We start from the raw sequence: 13,759 nt of genomic DNA, 5'->3' as shown, positions 1-13,759 counted from the left end.
GAGAAGATGGGATGGAGGAGAGATGAGGTGAAGTGGAGGTGAATAAAAGGTGAAGTGGCTTTTATGTTTACTATTTTTTTTGGAAATAATTTCATTTTGGCCCCAAGGATAGTTCTGGAAAAGTTGAAATATTGTTGGCTCTTAGGGTCCAAATCGAACTGTCGGACACTTATGAATAGGGTGCTTATCGGGTCGAAATAAAAGGTCCAGGGCGGGCCCAAGCAACCCAGGTTGGAATAGTCCAGGGCTGGCTACACCAATGCCCAACCCGGGACTATCCAAGCGGGCCAGGTTGTTGTTTTTTTTTTTTTTATAAAATATGAAATTCAATTAAAATATTACCTAATCCTAAAAGTAAATTAAAAGAAAACATTACAAATATAAAAGTATAAGATAACGAGTCAAAACATGAGGATTTTTACTTGGTAAGCGCTTTGGGGAAAGCTAAATAGTTTCCGGGGTGTAAAGACTTGGTAAAAAATTGGTCAATTTTGTTTGACAATTTTATTTAGGGAGAAAGCAAAATAGCTTCTCCACCTCAGCTCTCTCTCTCTCTCTCCACCTCACATCTCTCTCTCCACCTCATCTTCTCTCTCTCCACCTCATTTTATTTTGTTCTTCAACAAACCAGAATTCCGGCGAAGGGAAACCCCTTCGCCGTAGTTTCTAGAGAGAGAGAGAGAGTGAATTTTTTTTTCATGGTCGCCGGTCGAAAATTTTCCGGCCGGCGACCTGTCGGAGAAGACAGAGAGGTGAGGTGGAGAGAGAGTGAGGTGAGGTGGAGTGTTTTTTTTTATTTCTCCTTAAAATTTATTTCCCCGGAAAATTTCTAAAATTCTACATATTCCCTTTAAATTTTCACACTCCGGAAATTATTTAGCTTTTCCCAAAGCGCTGGCCTTTTTACTTTTTTAACCAATATTAGATCTGATAAAAAAATATAGATCTTAAGATATATAGTAATGAGTATTTACCTAAAAAAAAATATAACTTACCTGATACTAAAAGTAAATTAAAATAGAACTTACCTAAAAGTTTCTTAATATTACTTACCTAAAAGATTTTATAGTATATACCTAAAATTTCTTCCCTAATTGGAAAGAAAAGATTTTCTGGAACTTACATAAAAAAGATTTTATGGAACTTACCTAAATTTTTTTGAGTTATTTCTTTTATGACCCCCTACTTTGTGACCAACTTCTTTTTTGACCCCCTATTTTTAGTAAATTTAAAATTAAATCCTTTTTTCCAACTCCGTCTAGTTTCTGTTAGAGTTAATATTTCTCTTCCAAAAAAAAACCTTGCTTGAATCAATGTGCATTATTCTTTTCGAGGTTGTCGAATTAACCACTTATATTTCTTTTTTCCATTTTCAAGAATTGAAATCCATTTCCCAAATGAAGTACCCATCTCCAAGGTATAAGTTATAACTAAGATTTTTAATTTGATTGAGTTAAATAAGTTCTTTTTGGATTATTGGGTTTGCTTATTAATGAATTTTAATTCGGTTATTTTGCGAAAAGGTCGTACATAAGTAATGTGTTTTGCGAAAGGGACATGGCTGTTTATTATTTTGTGAAGGGGTCGTGGATTAGGATTGACCGTTAAATAAATGTTAGATTTAACTTCACATTAAATGAAAAGTTAATGCCGTTATATATGTAAATGTAAGGGTGTTACCTCAAGTAAACCCGTTGGACGTTATTCCTCCACATAGATGGCTAAAATCTATCGATAAAACTTGCCTAGTCTAACATTTGTTTTATAAGAAAATAATTTATTCAGTTCATTGTCTTCCCTTTTTATTTCTTCTTACTTTTGATTTTCACCGGATAATGAAGAGGTGTTGCCGATTGATAGAACTTGTTTAACCCTTTAGATGATTGCACTGGAAGTGACTACAATGCATTGTAGTGGCACAACATTATTGCACTGTTAAGCACTAAAATGACCAATTTATCAACCATTTTAATGGGATCATTTTGTTTGATCTAATAATTTAGAAGAAATTCAAAGTTACCCAAGTTTTTAATAAAAGTAGCAAAGAAATCTAGAAAAATAATAGTGAATGTCTTAATTTGTTACTTTTGCGGATTAGTTTCAAAATTGTATAAAGTTTACTTAAATATAACCATAAAATTTTAAGTCATGTAGATAGAATTAACGGTGTTAAAATTTAACGGTGTTAAAATTTAATGGCGTTAAAACTTAACTGGTCAATCCTAGTCCACGACCCCTTTGCAAAATAATAAACGGTCATGCCCCTTTCGCAAAACCCGGTACTTATGTACGACCCTTTCACAAAATAACCCATTTTAATTTGTGGGTGGAGCTTGAAATACAGATTTAGGACATAGATTTTGCATAAAAAGTAGGGTTATTTTCCTAATAGCCCCTAACTTTGTGACCAGCTTCCTGCCTAGCTCCTAACTTTATAAAAAATTCCCAGATGGCCCCTTTTTTCAGTTACCGTTAGAACACCGTTAACCAGTCATCAACTCTCTCTCCTACATCTCATCACCTCTCTCTGCCACCTCATTTTTCGGCCGGCGACCTTCAAACATTAAAAAAAAGTCTCTTTTTAAAACTCTCCCCTCTCTCTAAACAAAAAAAAAAAATCGGTTTGTTCCTCTCTCTCTCTCTAAACAGATCTAGAGAGAGAAAGGTGGTTCACCAGATCAGAAGATCTGGTGAACCAGATCTGCTCGAACGGGAGCTCCGTTCGAACAGAGCTTCCTTCTGTTCGGATCTGGTCCACCAGATCTTCTGATCTGGTCCACCAGATCTTCTGATCTGGTCCACCAGATCTTCTGATCTGGTCCACCAGATCTTCTGATCTGGTCCACCAGATCTTCTGATCTGGTGAACCACCTCTTTCTAGATCTGTTTAGAGAGAGAGAGAGGAACATAAAGTTTTTTTTTTTAGAGAGAGAGAGGAGAGTTTTAATTTTTTTTTTTATGTTTGAAAGTCGCCGACCGGAAAATTGGCGGGGTGACGACCTTCGCCGGAGAAGACGATGAGGTGGCAGAGAGATGTGATGAGATGTAGGAGAGAAAGTTGATGACTGGTTAACGGTGTTCTAACGGTAACTGAAAAAATGGGCTATCTAGGAATTTTTGATAAAGTTAGGGGCTAGGCAGGAAGCTGGTCACAAAGTTAGAGGCTATTAGGAAAATAACCCAAAAAACTAACGAATGTGATGAAGGGTTATATTTTGATTGAGTTTTGGAGTTCTAAATTATCTAACTTGATTTAAGTTTCTAATGGGTGGTAACTAAGATCCTTTTTCAGATGGGTACGTGTTGACATTCTATAATGTATAATAGATCCTGTAATTATCACTTTTGTATTTCGGCTTGTCTAGGTTTAGATTTGTTGATGTTCCTATTAAATGGTTTAGTTGGCGTTTTAGTTATAAGGTATAGAAATGAGAGTTAGGAGGTATTCATAGTAAGGTTAATGACTTGTAATTTCATTTGCCAGCAAAATCATTGTGGTCATAACTCAATTTAGCGAAAATTTCAGGTGAAGGAAACAACTCTTCTTTAAGCAATTTTCTAATCCTTACACCATTCCAAGGATCTCTACATTGTTCTCTAATTATATAATCAGACGAGAGTTTAGAGAGAGAAACAGGAAATGAAGAAGAAGACTAGTGGTTGAAGATGTGAGCTCCATTTGAAAAATGGATTTTAATACTTGAAAATGAAAAAAGAACTATAAGTGGTTGATTTGATAACCTTTAAAAGAGTAATGCACGTTAATTCAAGCAAGGTTAATTTTGGAATAGAAATATTAACTCTAACAGAAACTAGACGGAGTTAAAAAAGGGGGCCACCTTAAAATTTACAAAAAAATTGGGGGCCAAAAAGGAAGCTGATCACAAATTAGGGGTCCAGAAAAGAAATAACTCTTTTTCTATATTCTCTAACTTAAAAGGAAAAAATTTTCTAAGCTTACATAAGATATAAATCCTTAATAGGAATATAAATATTTCTTCTCTAACTTTATTTTTACATAAGATTTTCTAAAACTTACTAAAAATTTCTTCTCTAACGTAAGTTTTTATATTTTCTGTACGGGCCGGCCTTTTGAACACCACTACTTATGAGAGCCTAAATGGTAAGTCAGTCACAAATTGGGAGCTCAAACAGAATCAACCCTTTGCTAGATGACGTTGGGTGCCCAGACCGGTCCGACATTTTGAACACCACTACTTATGAGTTATGAGAGCCTAAATGGTAAGTCGGTCACAAATTGGAGGCCAAAACAGAATCAACCCTTTGCTAGATGATGTTGGGTGCCTTTAGAATGTAAACAAAAAGGCGGGCGTTTAATTCAAATCAAAAGTATATGGTCCTTATGCTTCTTTCTTTCTTTCTTTCTTTCCACGTCGGATTGCTAAAACCCCTTCCCTCTGTCCTTCGATTTTCGTGCCACCCTCTCTATCTCTTTCTACCTTCATGCCAAGACAAAACAAACAAAAAACCCTCAGGCTTAAAAACCACAACCCCTCTCACACAGTTGTGAACCGAAAACAAAAAAAAGAAAAACCTCTCTTTCTTACTTTCTCTCTGTAAAACTCAACCTTCCTAGGGTTTCTGGTTTCTTACTTTTCTCTTCCAATGGCCTCTTCTACTTCAATCGACCATGGAGGCTCTTTCATCACTACTCCTCCTGCTGCCGCTGCTTTCCTCATGGAGAAACAGCTTCGATCCATATGGAGTATGCAATCGAGGTAAAAATAAAACATAAATCCTGTTTCTTTGATCTGTTGTTCTTTTTTATTTTTTTGCATTTTAGGGTTTTGGCTGGGATTTGAGCTGATCTTTATTGTTTTCTCAACTTATTTTAGTAATGCATTTTGTTTCTAGATTTCTTTAAACTGATTTAGATAAAAAGGAGCTAATCTAACGAAATCATTTGATAATCTAATATTCTAAAGTTTGAGTTTTATTTCATCATCTAGGTTTCATGCTTCATGTTATTTTTCATGTGTTTATTGTGTTTATGGAGATTCCTCGTAAGCTTCTCTATTAACATAAAGATCACATTTTTTTTCAGTTTTCAGAGAGATTAGGTAATCATATTTGGTATAATAATATTTTCTTGAAAGATAGGGCACATGCATTGCATGTGATTGATCATTTAAGAGGAAATCTTCATTAGGTTTCTAATGTAATTTTTAAGGATCCGATAAAATTTTCGTAGTTAGATGACAAATCTAACATCCTATATGTAAAAGAAAGTGCCGAGGAAGATAATTGATTCAAAAGCGGAACAGATCTATGATTCATAGAACTTGTATTAAAAGTCAAATGAGTTGAAAGATGAGCCAAACAAGTGTTCTTAACAAGGAATTAAATTTCGAAATATTTCGTTCGAAATGACTGAAATATTTCAATTTCCATGACTATCGTAGTTTCCAACGAAACCGAAATTTAACTAAGTTTCTCTTTGCAATGCCTTGTCAAGATAATAAATTTTTAAATATTTGGGTCGAAATGACCGAAAAGTTTCAATTTCCATGCATACCGAAATTTCTTCCTAAATCGGAATTTCAGTTCTTGGATTTTAATCATAGGAGCTTCAACGACATAGAAAGATGAAGGAGTATGAAAACTACCTAATCTTATCTAAAACAAACAAAGATGAGATTTGCAAAGGGGAATAAAGACGTTAAAAATAATCTTAAAACGGTCTTAAACCGGAAACCGCCTGACAACTGCATATCACATCACGTGCGCACGAGGAGTACGTGACTCGCGCCATCTTACCTCACGGAGTTTGACCACGCAAACACCAATTAATATTAATCCTCGCCTCTTGTTACGCCACCCACAATCAAAGGACCGATTACGTCATTTTTGTCGTGGACTGAGAGTGACACGCCACCTCTCAAATCACGAGCGTATTAGTAAAGTAATTTCCACGCATAATCTGCTATATAAACCCTTAAAATTGGTTCTTAACTGTACGAGTATCTCTCTAGATATTCCATTACTAATAATACGATCTGTTCTAAATCCGTAGTGTCGGCCGGTTCACACTTATTTGGTGTCTGCACTCCCACATTTTTCTAAACTACACCTGCACCCAGTAGGCAATTATACTAAGTAACTTTTATTATTATTAACATATCCAGCAGCTTCTTTTATACAAGATCTGGATGTATTTAGGATAGGATGTCTCTATTATGAGATACAACCGGAGCCGTTTGCTGGTAATTTTTTCTCTTAATTTTAAGAGAAGTTTGAGTTTAGCAAGAGTGAGGGGATGTCTACAGTTACAGACATGATCCGGAGAAACTTTCTGATTCTGTGTAAAATCTTGTGAGTTCGTACTGGTGGTAAAACTTCATGGTGATGCAAAAACGTGCTTTGAGGTTTCATGGTCTAGATGACAATGGTTGCTCGCTTAAGTTTGTTAATAGTCTGTTGTGGAACCTCATGAGGTGGTTGGGGTTTTCCTTGTACGACTTCTGTTGTCGGTGGACCATAGTTCTTCCATACTTTCCATGTTTACTTTTCCACATGCTTGATTAGGGTCTGGTTGCCTGCGTCTACTATTATACCATAGTGTCTACATTAATTGGAATGCTTTCAGCTCTGGTAGCGAAAGAGTTGGAGTTAGATGAGCTAATCAATAATCATATCTTAATTAAGAAATTAAGATCCTTCGTTGGGATTTTAGTTTTGAGGCTGTTTCTAATTAAGACGTGTAAATTACCTTTAGTTCCAATGTTCCATAATAGTTTGTAAATCAACACTAAAGATCTTCAATATTTCTATAGAATCTTTTAGGTTTACATTGAGTCTATAGTTTTTCCATTTAAAGGACTAGAATACCTAACAAGTATCGGAAGCGCTACTTTGTTTAGTATTGAATTCACCATTAGCTCAATCAATCAAGAAAAAGAACAAAAATTATATGCAAGTAGTATCTTGCCTCTTTCCGTATCAAAAGCCACTCCTTCTCAGAGTAGGGCATCCTTCATCGCCTCAAAAACTTTTGCTTGTTTTGCCCTTTCCATCTTTAGAGGATTTTGCATTTAGTCAGGTATAGGATCTAAGAAAAATATTTGCTTTACTGAGAGAATTTTGATACATTTACAGGGACTTGTATTCTAGTTTCTATTTCTCATTAACCATTAGGTTTCAAAGGATTATATTTATCTAGTTAACGGATATAACGCCTCCAAGCTTTTGACATTGACACTATCGAACCATGTCTATTCCACCCCAATTTAACATGTAAATTAAGTGAGATTTTGTAGATTATGCGCGGCATTGGGATCGTCAGGTGAATGAGCATAAAATATGTATTCTTTACTTTGTTTTATGATGCATATCTTCTATTTAATCTTTGATTTAAACAATATTCTGCTTATCTTGTTCGATGTCTGATTCTCAGGTTCAGTAAGGACAGCAGTGGATACAAAAAGGAATATGCATAATTTCAGCATCGTAAGTGAGAGAACTTTATAGTTTGGGAGGTGTTTAATATCTATGAAGCACCACCGATAACTAGAAAGTTGAAGTAGGGAATGAAGCCAATGGTCCGGGTCTCTTATAAATATCTGTATCATATTTAGGATACATGTAACGGATTCAGTTGTTCCAAGTTGTTGGATACAGCTGCATCATTTTGTTCTTTTTATTTTCATCTTTAATGTACTTGTCCTTTGAACTTCACATATCGGATCTTAGTCCGATCATATAACGTTTTGATCCAGAGTCTTTCCGAGCCTTTAAGTTACTCTTCTTTTTGTGTAGTTTCTTTCACTTGGTTGTCTTCTTTCTCTTTTGACCGGAGCTTCACCCAAGGGATGGAACGTGTGTCTCTGACTGATTGATGTTAGATAGCTTCCTCAATTGGGCATGCCGTGTTATTTTTCACATTCAGATTTGAAAAAATAAGGGGTAGAAGTGTTTATCTAAAAGTGAATGAATCCAGTAACAAAAACAGAGTAGATGAAAACTATATGTTAGGGCCAATTAGGTTAGGTGGTAATGTTTGTCCCTCTGCTGCTGAGAGTAGGCTACTGTTCCAATAAACATAAAAAACATTCACTTTGAATCTGTAGCATATTGGAGGTGAGACCAGTACTCCTTGACTAGCTTGCCGAACAACGAGTTTTCTGTCTTGATCAGCTTCCACGGTTCATCATATTCTACTATTTTTCCTGAAGAACAAAGGGGAGACACGTATCTTCGGTCAGATTTAAATCTCAACCGTGAATTTCAGACCAATAGTATCCAAATATTACTCAATAATTGAGATGAAGTATCTGCATATATATAACTTACCATCACTAATTGCTAGCACCATTGTACAGTCCATCACAGTTGGAATCCTGTGAGCCACTGTGATCACTGTACAGTTTGTGAATTCGGATCGGATCGTTCGCTGGATAATGGTATCTGTTGCATTGTCTATTAAAGAAGTTGCTTCATCAAGCACCAATATCTTGCTTTTTCTCAACAGAGTTCTGCCCAAGCAAAATAGCTGCCGTTGGCCCATACTCCAGTTTGCTCCATCTTGTATTACTTCAAAAACAACGAAGCTATTTTAGAGTCCCCAACGAAAACAAAACAAGAAATGAAGTTAACGCCGCAACTAAAATACTTACCTAGAGAACCTAATCCATGTTTTTTCTCTTTTACGGATTCAAGAAGCTGACATTTACCAAGCACCTGGGGGGAATTATAAAACCGTAGTACCGGTATTAATATCAAATACACAAATAGCAAGTCACAATGTAAAAGTAGCGAACTTACCTCCCAAATTTCCTCGTCTGTATGTTGAGATAAGGGATCCAAATTGTATCTCACTGTCCCATTAAAAAGAGTAGGATCTTGAGGTATGATCCCCAAGCGTGATCTTAAGTCGTGAAGCCCTATAGTCGAGATGTCAATGCCATCTATGATTATTTTTCCACTTTCTGGCTCTACAAGGCGAAACAAAGCACCCACCAGAGTTGTCTTCCCGCTACCTGTCCTGCCAACAATCCCGACCTTATGTCCTCCTTCAATAGTGCAACTTATTCCTTGAAGAACAAGTGGAGTATCGGTTCTATACCTGATCTGCTTGACTTCAATTCCTCAGTATACTAGTATTTCCTTTGAACAATAGGTAGCAGAAATCTAAAGAAAACTTTACCTTTAAATCATGGATCTCCACTCTACCAAAAGCAGGCCAACTAGGTATGGGTCGGTTACTTTCGATAACTTCTGGGGCTTCACTAGGTAGGTGCATAAATTGGCTTAGTCTTTCTACAGAAATTATGAGATTTGCTAGAGTGCATTGTTTCTGAATATTGTTAACGAGAACCACATTCAGAGAAAGACCATAAGACAATGCCATTCCGATAAATCCTGTCACCAGAAGATTGGTAAAGAAAAGATTCATTAGCCACAACTATAATTGTGACAATATAATGCTATACACCAACCAGGACCAACTATAATACGATATACCTACCCGGACCAATAGTTCCAGGAGGAAGCAAAACCATCACAAGTGCTGAAGAGCAAACGATGATAGCACCGAGTATTTCCAAACGCTGGATCAACCACTCATTTGCAGAAAAGTTGTGAAAAGAAGGACTAGCGTTATTGTCAATGAGGTCAAGATTTTCAGCAAAGAAACGATCTTCATCCTCAAAAGCTCTAATTGTCATTGCTCCTGCTATGGATTCTCCAAGATGGTTTGCTACCATAGACTTTGTGGTTCCAGCGATCCGCATCAACTCTTTCGCCGAAGCAGAGTAGTATCTCTGATGGGAAAGAAGCACGTTCGACAAACATACTTTTACGGGAAAGAACACAACCCAATTTGGTCAAGAAATTTGTAGCACCTAAAAAGAAAAAAGTTGTAGCTTACCTGTAAATAAAATACCATACATACCACAGGTATGGCCACAAATAAGCTTTGCCAAGTAATAACAGCCATGACCCCAAGGTTGGTACAAATCATAGTAGTAGTCGAAATGGCTAGTACGAAGCTGACTGCGAGATCAAGGTCTACGATACTTGAATCAGAAGAGACCTACATAAGAAGAACAAACTTAGCAATTTCGGACAAACATCACAACTTAAATCACTTTCTTGAATCTTACCCGACTAAGTATCCTTCCCAAAGGTGTAGATTCGTAAAAGGATATAGGTGCACGAAAAAGAGAGTTCATTAGCTGAGAAAATAAAGACTTCGATGATTGAACACCCAAGGCAACTGCAGAAAGACATCTAACCAGTAGGAAGAATATAGAACTACATCCAATGATCAAATACACTACAATTAGTCTCAATTTGCTGACTTGAGGGTTCTGAACATTAGCTGCCATCCAGTAGTTCTGTAAAACTTGTCCAACCATAAAGGTGACCTGGGAGAGAGTTGCAATGGATATGTAAAAGATGCCCTTATTCTGATTTAAGTACTTTATGTAAGGCTTAAAACCCGTGTCCCCGATTTCTCTTTCTTCCTGCTTAATCAACTGAGATCCTCCTAACTCTTTAAGCTTCTCCTCGAGAAAGCTTTTCCCAGTCCCTTCATTAGAGTTTCCACATATTTGAGGAGAAAGAACCTTACTGAACCCTTCAGAACCAGCTGTATCTTTGTGCGCATTGACAAGATCAGCAAATTCTTGACATGAACCCAACAGCACAGGATAGGGAGCTGCACGTAAGATTTCACCATTCGACATCAACTGTTACAAAAACAGAAACGGTTCAAAATGTAAGACTATATATTGCTTTTTTCACCTTTTTACACTCCAAACTGTAAAGATATGCGAATGACGAGTGAAACACTAATAAAGTAGTTTTAAAGGATTTTACTGGCAACCAACCAAAACAGAATCGAATGCAGGAAAGAAATCCACATGGTGAGTCACAAGTAATACTGTCTTGCCTGAGAGAGCTTCCATTACGTATTCCTGCACAACTCAAGTTAGATGTAAATTTGTAATCATTTTAAGACAAAATCAAATTGCAAGAAGGAAAATTCTCATACATTAAATAGGCTTGTAGCAGTATGAGCATCAACTGCACTAAATGGATCATCTAGGAGATATATATCAGCATCCTGATAAAGCGTGCGAGCAAGTTGAATACGCTGCTTTTGACCACCACTCAAGTTGATACCTCTTTCCCCTATCTCAGTGAGATCACCAAAAGGAAGCATCTCAAGGTCCTTTAATAGTGAACAGTTTTCCAATGTTTTGTAGTATCTTTCCTTTTCCATGGTGCGCCCGAAAAGAATATTCTCTTGTATGCTTCCTGACTGGATCCATGCCGTCTGAGAAACATAGCCGATCTCCCCATAAACTTGAATCTGTTAACAGAAATAGAAAACATTGTGAGAATAGTCCCGCATGGGAGAAGGACGATCTAGTAACCAAGAATACAATGCCTAGGTCTTCTCCACTCATTATCAATTGGTTTTGAGTTGGATGACCACAAACTTAACATGGTATCAGAGCTAGGTGCATACATGATAGGTTTAAAAGCCACATCTGCTCCATGTCACCCAAAAAGAAAAGGAAAAAACACGTGTTAGGCTCAAAGAACCCCACACATGAGGGGGCATGTGAGAATAGTCCTGCATGGGAGAAGGACGATCTAGTAACCAAGAATATAATGCCTAAGTCCTCTCCACTCATTGCCAATTGGTTTTGAGTTCGATGACCACAAACTTAACAAACAGAAGATGTCATTTGTTTGAGATAAGTATTTATCAAGATTGAGATATGGTGTTATTAGCTTCAAAAAGGAAAGGAGGTTGTAGGTAATTAGAACTCACTGAACCCTCCATATTTGGAACCTCTCCTAGAATTGCTGCTAACAATGTTGATTTACCAGCACCAACTTCTCCACAGATGGCAACCTTCTCCCCAATTTTAACTTGTAGGTTTATGTTTCTTACGGTGGGTGTTTGTAGACTGTCTTCCCATGAAAGATTAGCCGACTTGATAAGAATGGCGTGCTCAAGTTCCTCGGCACTTCTCTTCTGCCTGACTTTCCTTTCGATTTCTGGTGCAGCAAGAAAGTTTGCAATCCGTTTAAAAGCAACTTTTGCATGAATGACAACTGCAATAACCTCAGGAATTGATCTAACAGGTTCCTGAACAATGCGTAATGTCACCAGAAAAGTGAATACATTTTTAGCATTTAAAGGTATCTTAAGAAAATAACAAGTCCAAAACGTAGCAATGGACACTAAAACAGGAGATGACCAAAAGAGAAAACTATTGTATCCTTTACGCAGTTGTAACGCTGACAACCACTTGTATTCCTCCTTCCTCAGTACTTCTATAACATTCTTGAAATGTGTCTCCCACGCATACAACTTCAATATCTTCATGTTTACAAGAGCTTCCGTCATAGCTTTAAGCCTCTTATCTTGTGCCATCATGAGTTTAGTCTGGAATTTATGTTGTAATTTCGCCATAGGGCTATTGAATAGTACCGTGACTACTATTACAACGAAAGCTGCAACAGTAGCAAGCCCTAAAGCATGAACAAAAATCAATAACCCAAGGCAGATCTGGAGGATCGTTGTCCATGTCCGATGCAACCAATAAGGGAACTCGCCAACTCTATAAGCATCAACGGTTACATAATTTATTATTTCACCAGTTGAATGCTTTATCTTACCTGCATGAGAAAGCCCAAGTTGCTTTCTATAAATAGCTGCTGAGAGCAATGACCTGATTCGAATACCCATTAATCTACTACTGAAGAACCACTGCCTTTGTGACAGAGACTCTAAGATTTTCACAATGAACAACGACAATGCCAGTACACAACCTTCACATTTAAAAGTTTCTTTCCCTTGTGCAACCTCAATGAAGGCACTAAGAAACAGAGGACCAGATGCAAGAAGAAGTACCTTTATCAATGCAAAAAACCCAGATACTAAAATCTGTTTCCAATAGCAAAAAACTATTACTCGGAATATCGAAGGCGGGATTGATGGGTTAGTTTGTTTTTGTTTCAGTAGTTGCTCCATAAACAACAAATAACAGGTTTCTGCTCTGTCTTCCTTCCTCAACCTGGGTATATCATTATCATCAAGTATCTTCTTCTTACCCTTCTTCATTAATGGATTCAACCACCAAAATGACATTCTACTAAGAAATCCAGCATTGCCAAATGGAGTCTCCATCTTAATCTCATTCATAGTGTTACACTAAACTGTCTTTGAAACCATTCAAATGGGTTTACTAAAAAAGAACATGGGGGGAGCACCTAACAATTCCTATATTTTAATAAGCTCAGATTGGGTTTACTAAAAATAGAATATTTAAAATTTAATTATATATGTCCCTCGATAAAAAGACCCGCCTGTATGTCTCCTTCGCTAATAAGACAAGAAGTATATTGGTCTTTTCACACCAATAAATACCCTCGGTCTTATTAAGCGACGGTCACTCAGGCGGGTCACCTTCACTATGTTAAATTTGTGGTCATCCAACTCAAAACTAATTGGCCATGAGTGGAGAGGACTTAGACCTTCTACTTTTAGTTGTTAGATACCCATTCTTTCATGTGGAACTATTCTCACACGCCCCCTCACGTGTGGCATTCTTTGAACCTAACACGTGTATTTTTTTTTGTGACGTGGAGCACGTGTGGCTTTTAAGCCTATCACGTGTGGGTCTAGCTCTGATACCATGTTAATTTGTAGTCATCCAATTCTAAATCAATTAGCCATGAGTAGAGATGACCTAGACCTTACAGTTTTGGTTGTTGCAAT

At 37.0% G+C, this 13,759-nt stretch overlaps 1 protein-coding gene and 1 long non-coding RNA gene across 2 annotated transcripts; one reads left to right on the top strand and one right to left on the bottom strand.

The window, feature by feature from the left end:
- The first annotated feature begins 4,434 nt into the window (after window positions 1-4,434).
- On the top strand, window positions 4,435-7,735 carry LOC147548670 (uncharacterized). The gene is made up of 2 exons (XR_015237756.1): window positions 4,435-4,739; window positions 7,415-7,735. It is a non-coding gene; the product is annotated as an uncharacterized LOC147548670 (long non-coding RNA).
- Window positions 7,736-7,907: 172 nt separating this feature from the next.
- Window positions 7,908-13,290, bottom strand: LOC147548669 (ABC transporter C family member 10-like). Its single transcript, XM_086669724.1, has 11 exons — window positions 11,804-13,290; window positions 11,015-11,335; window positions 10,851-10,937; window positions 10,122-10,709; window positions 9,887-10,051; window positions 9,485-9,779; window positions 9,164-9,378; window positions 8,782-9,087; window positions 8,634-8,697; window positions 8,311-8,550; window positions 7,908-8,186 (listed from the first exon to the last, which is right to left on the bottom strand). The coding sequence occupies exons 1-11, from the start codon at window positions 13,181-13,183 to the stop codon at window positions 8,071-8,073; spliced, it is 3,777 nt and encodes a 1,258-aa protein (XP_086525850.1). The 5' UTR covers window positions 13,184-13,290; the 3' UTR covers window positions 7,908-8,070.
- Between the last annotated feature and the right edge of the window lie 469 nt (window positions 13,291-13,759).

The sequence above is a fragment of the Eschscholzia californica genome, unplaced genomic scaffold, assembly GCF_041429995.1.
Source record: "Eschscholzia californica isolate CP2 unplaced genomic scaffold, dmEscCali1.0.p SCAF_3, whole genome shotgun sequence".
NCBI classification, from domain to species: Eukaryota; Viridiplantae; Streptophyta; class Magnoliopsida; order Ranunculales; family Papaveraceae; genus Eschscholzia; species Eschscholzia californica.
The sequence above is the reverse complement of the archived record's forward strand: the minus strand, read 5'-3'. Positions and strand labels throughout refer to the sequence as shown.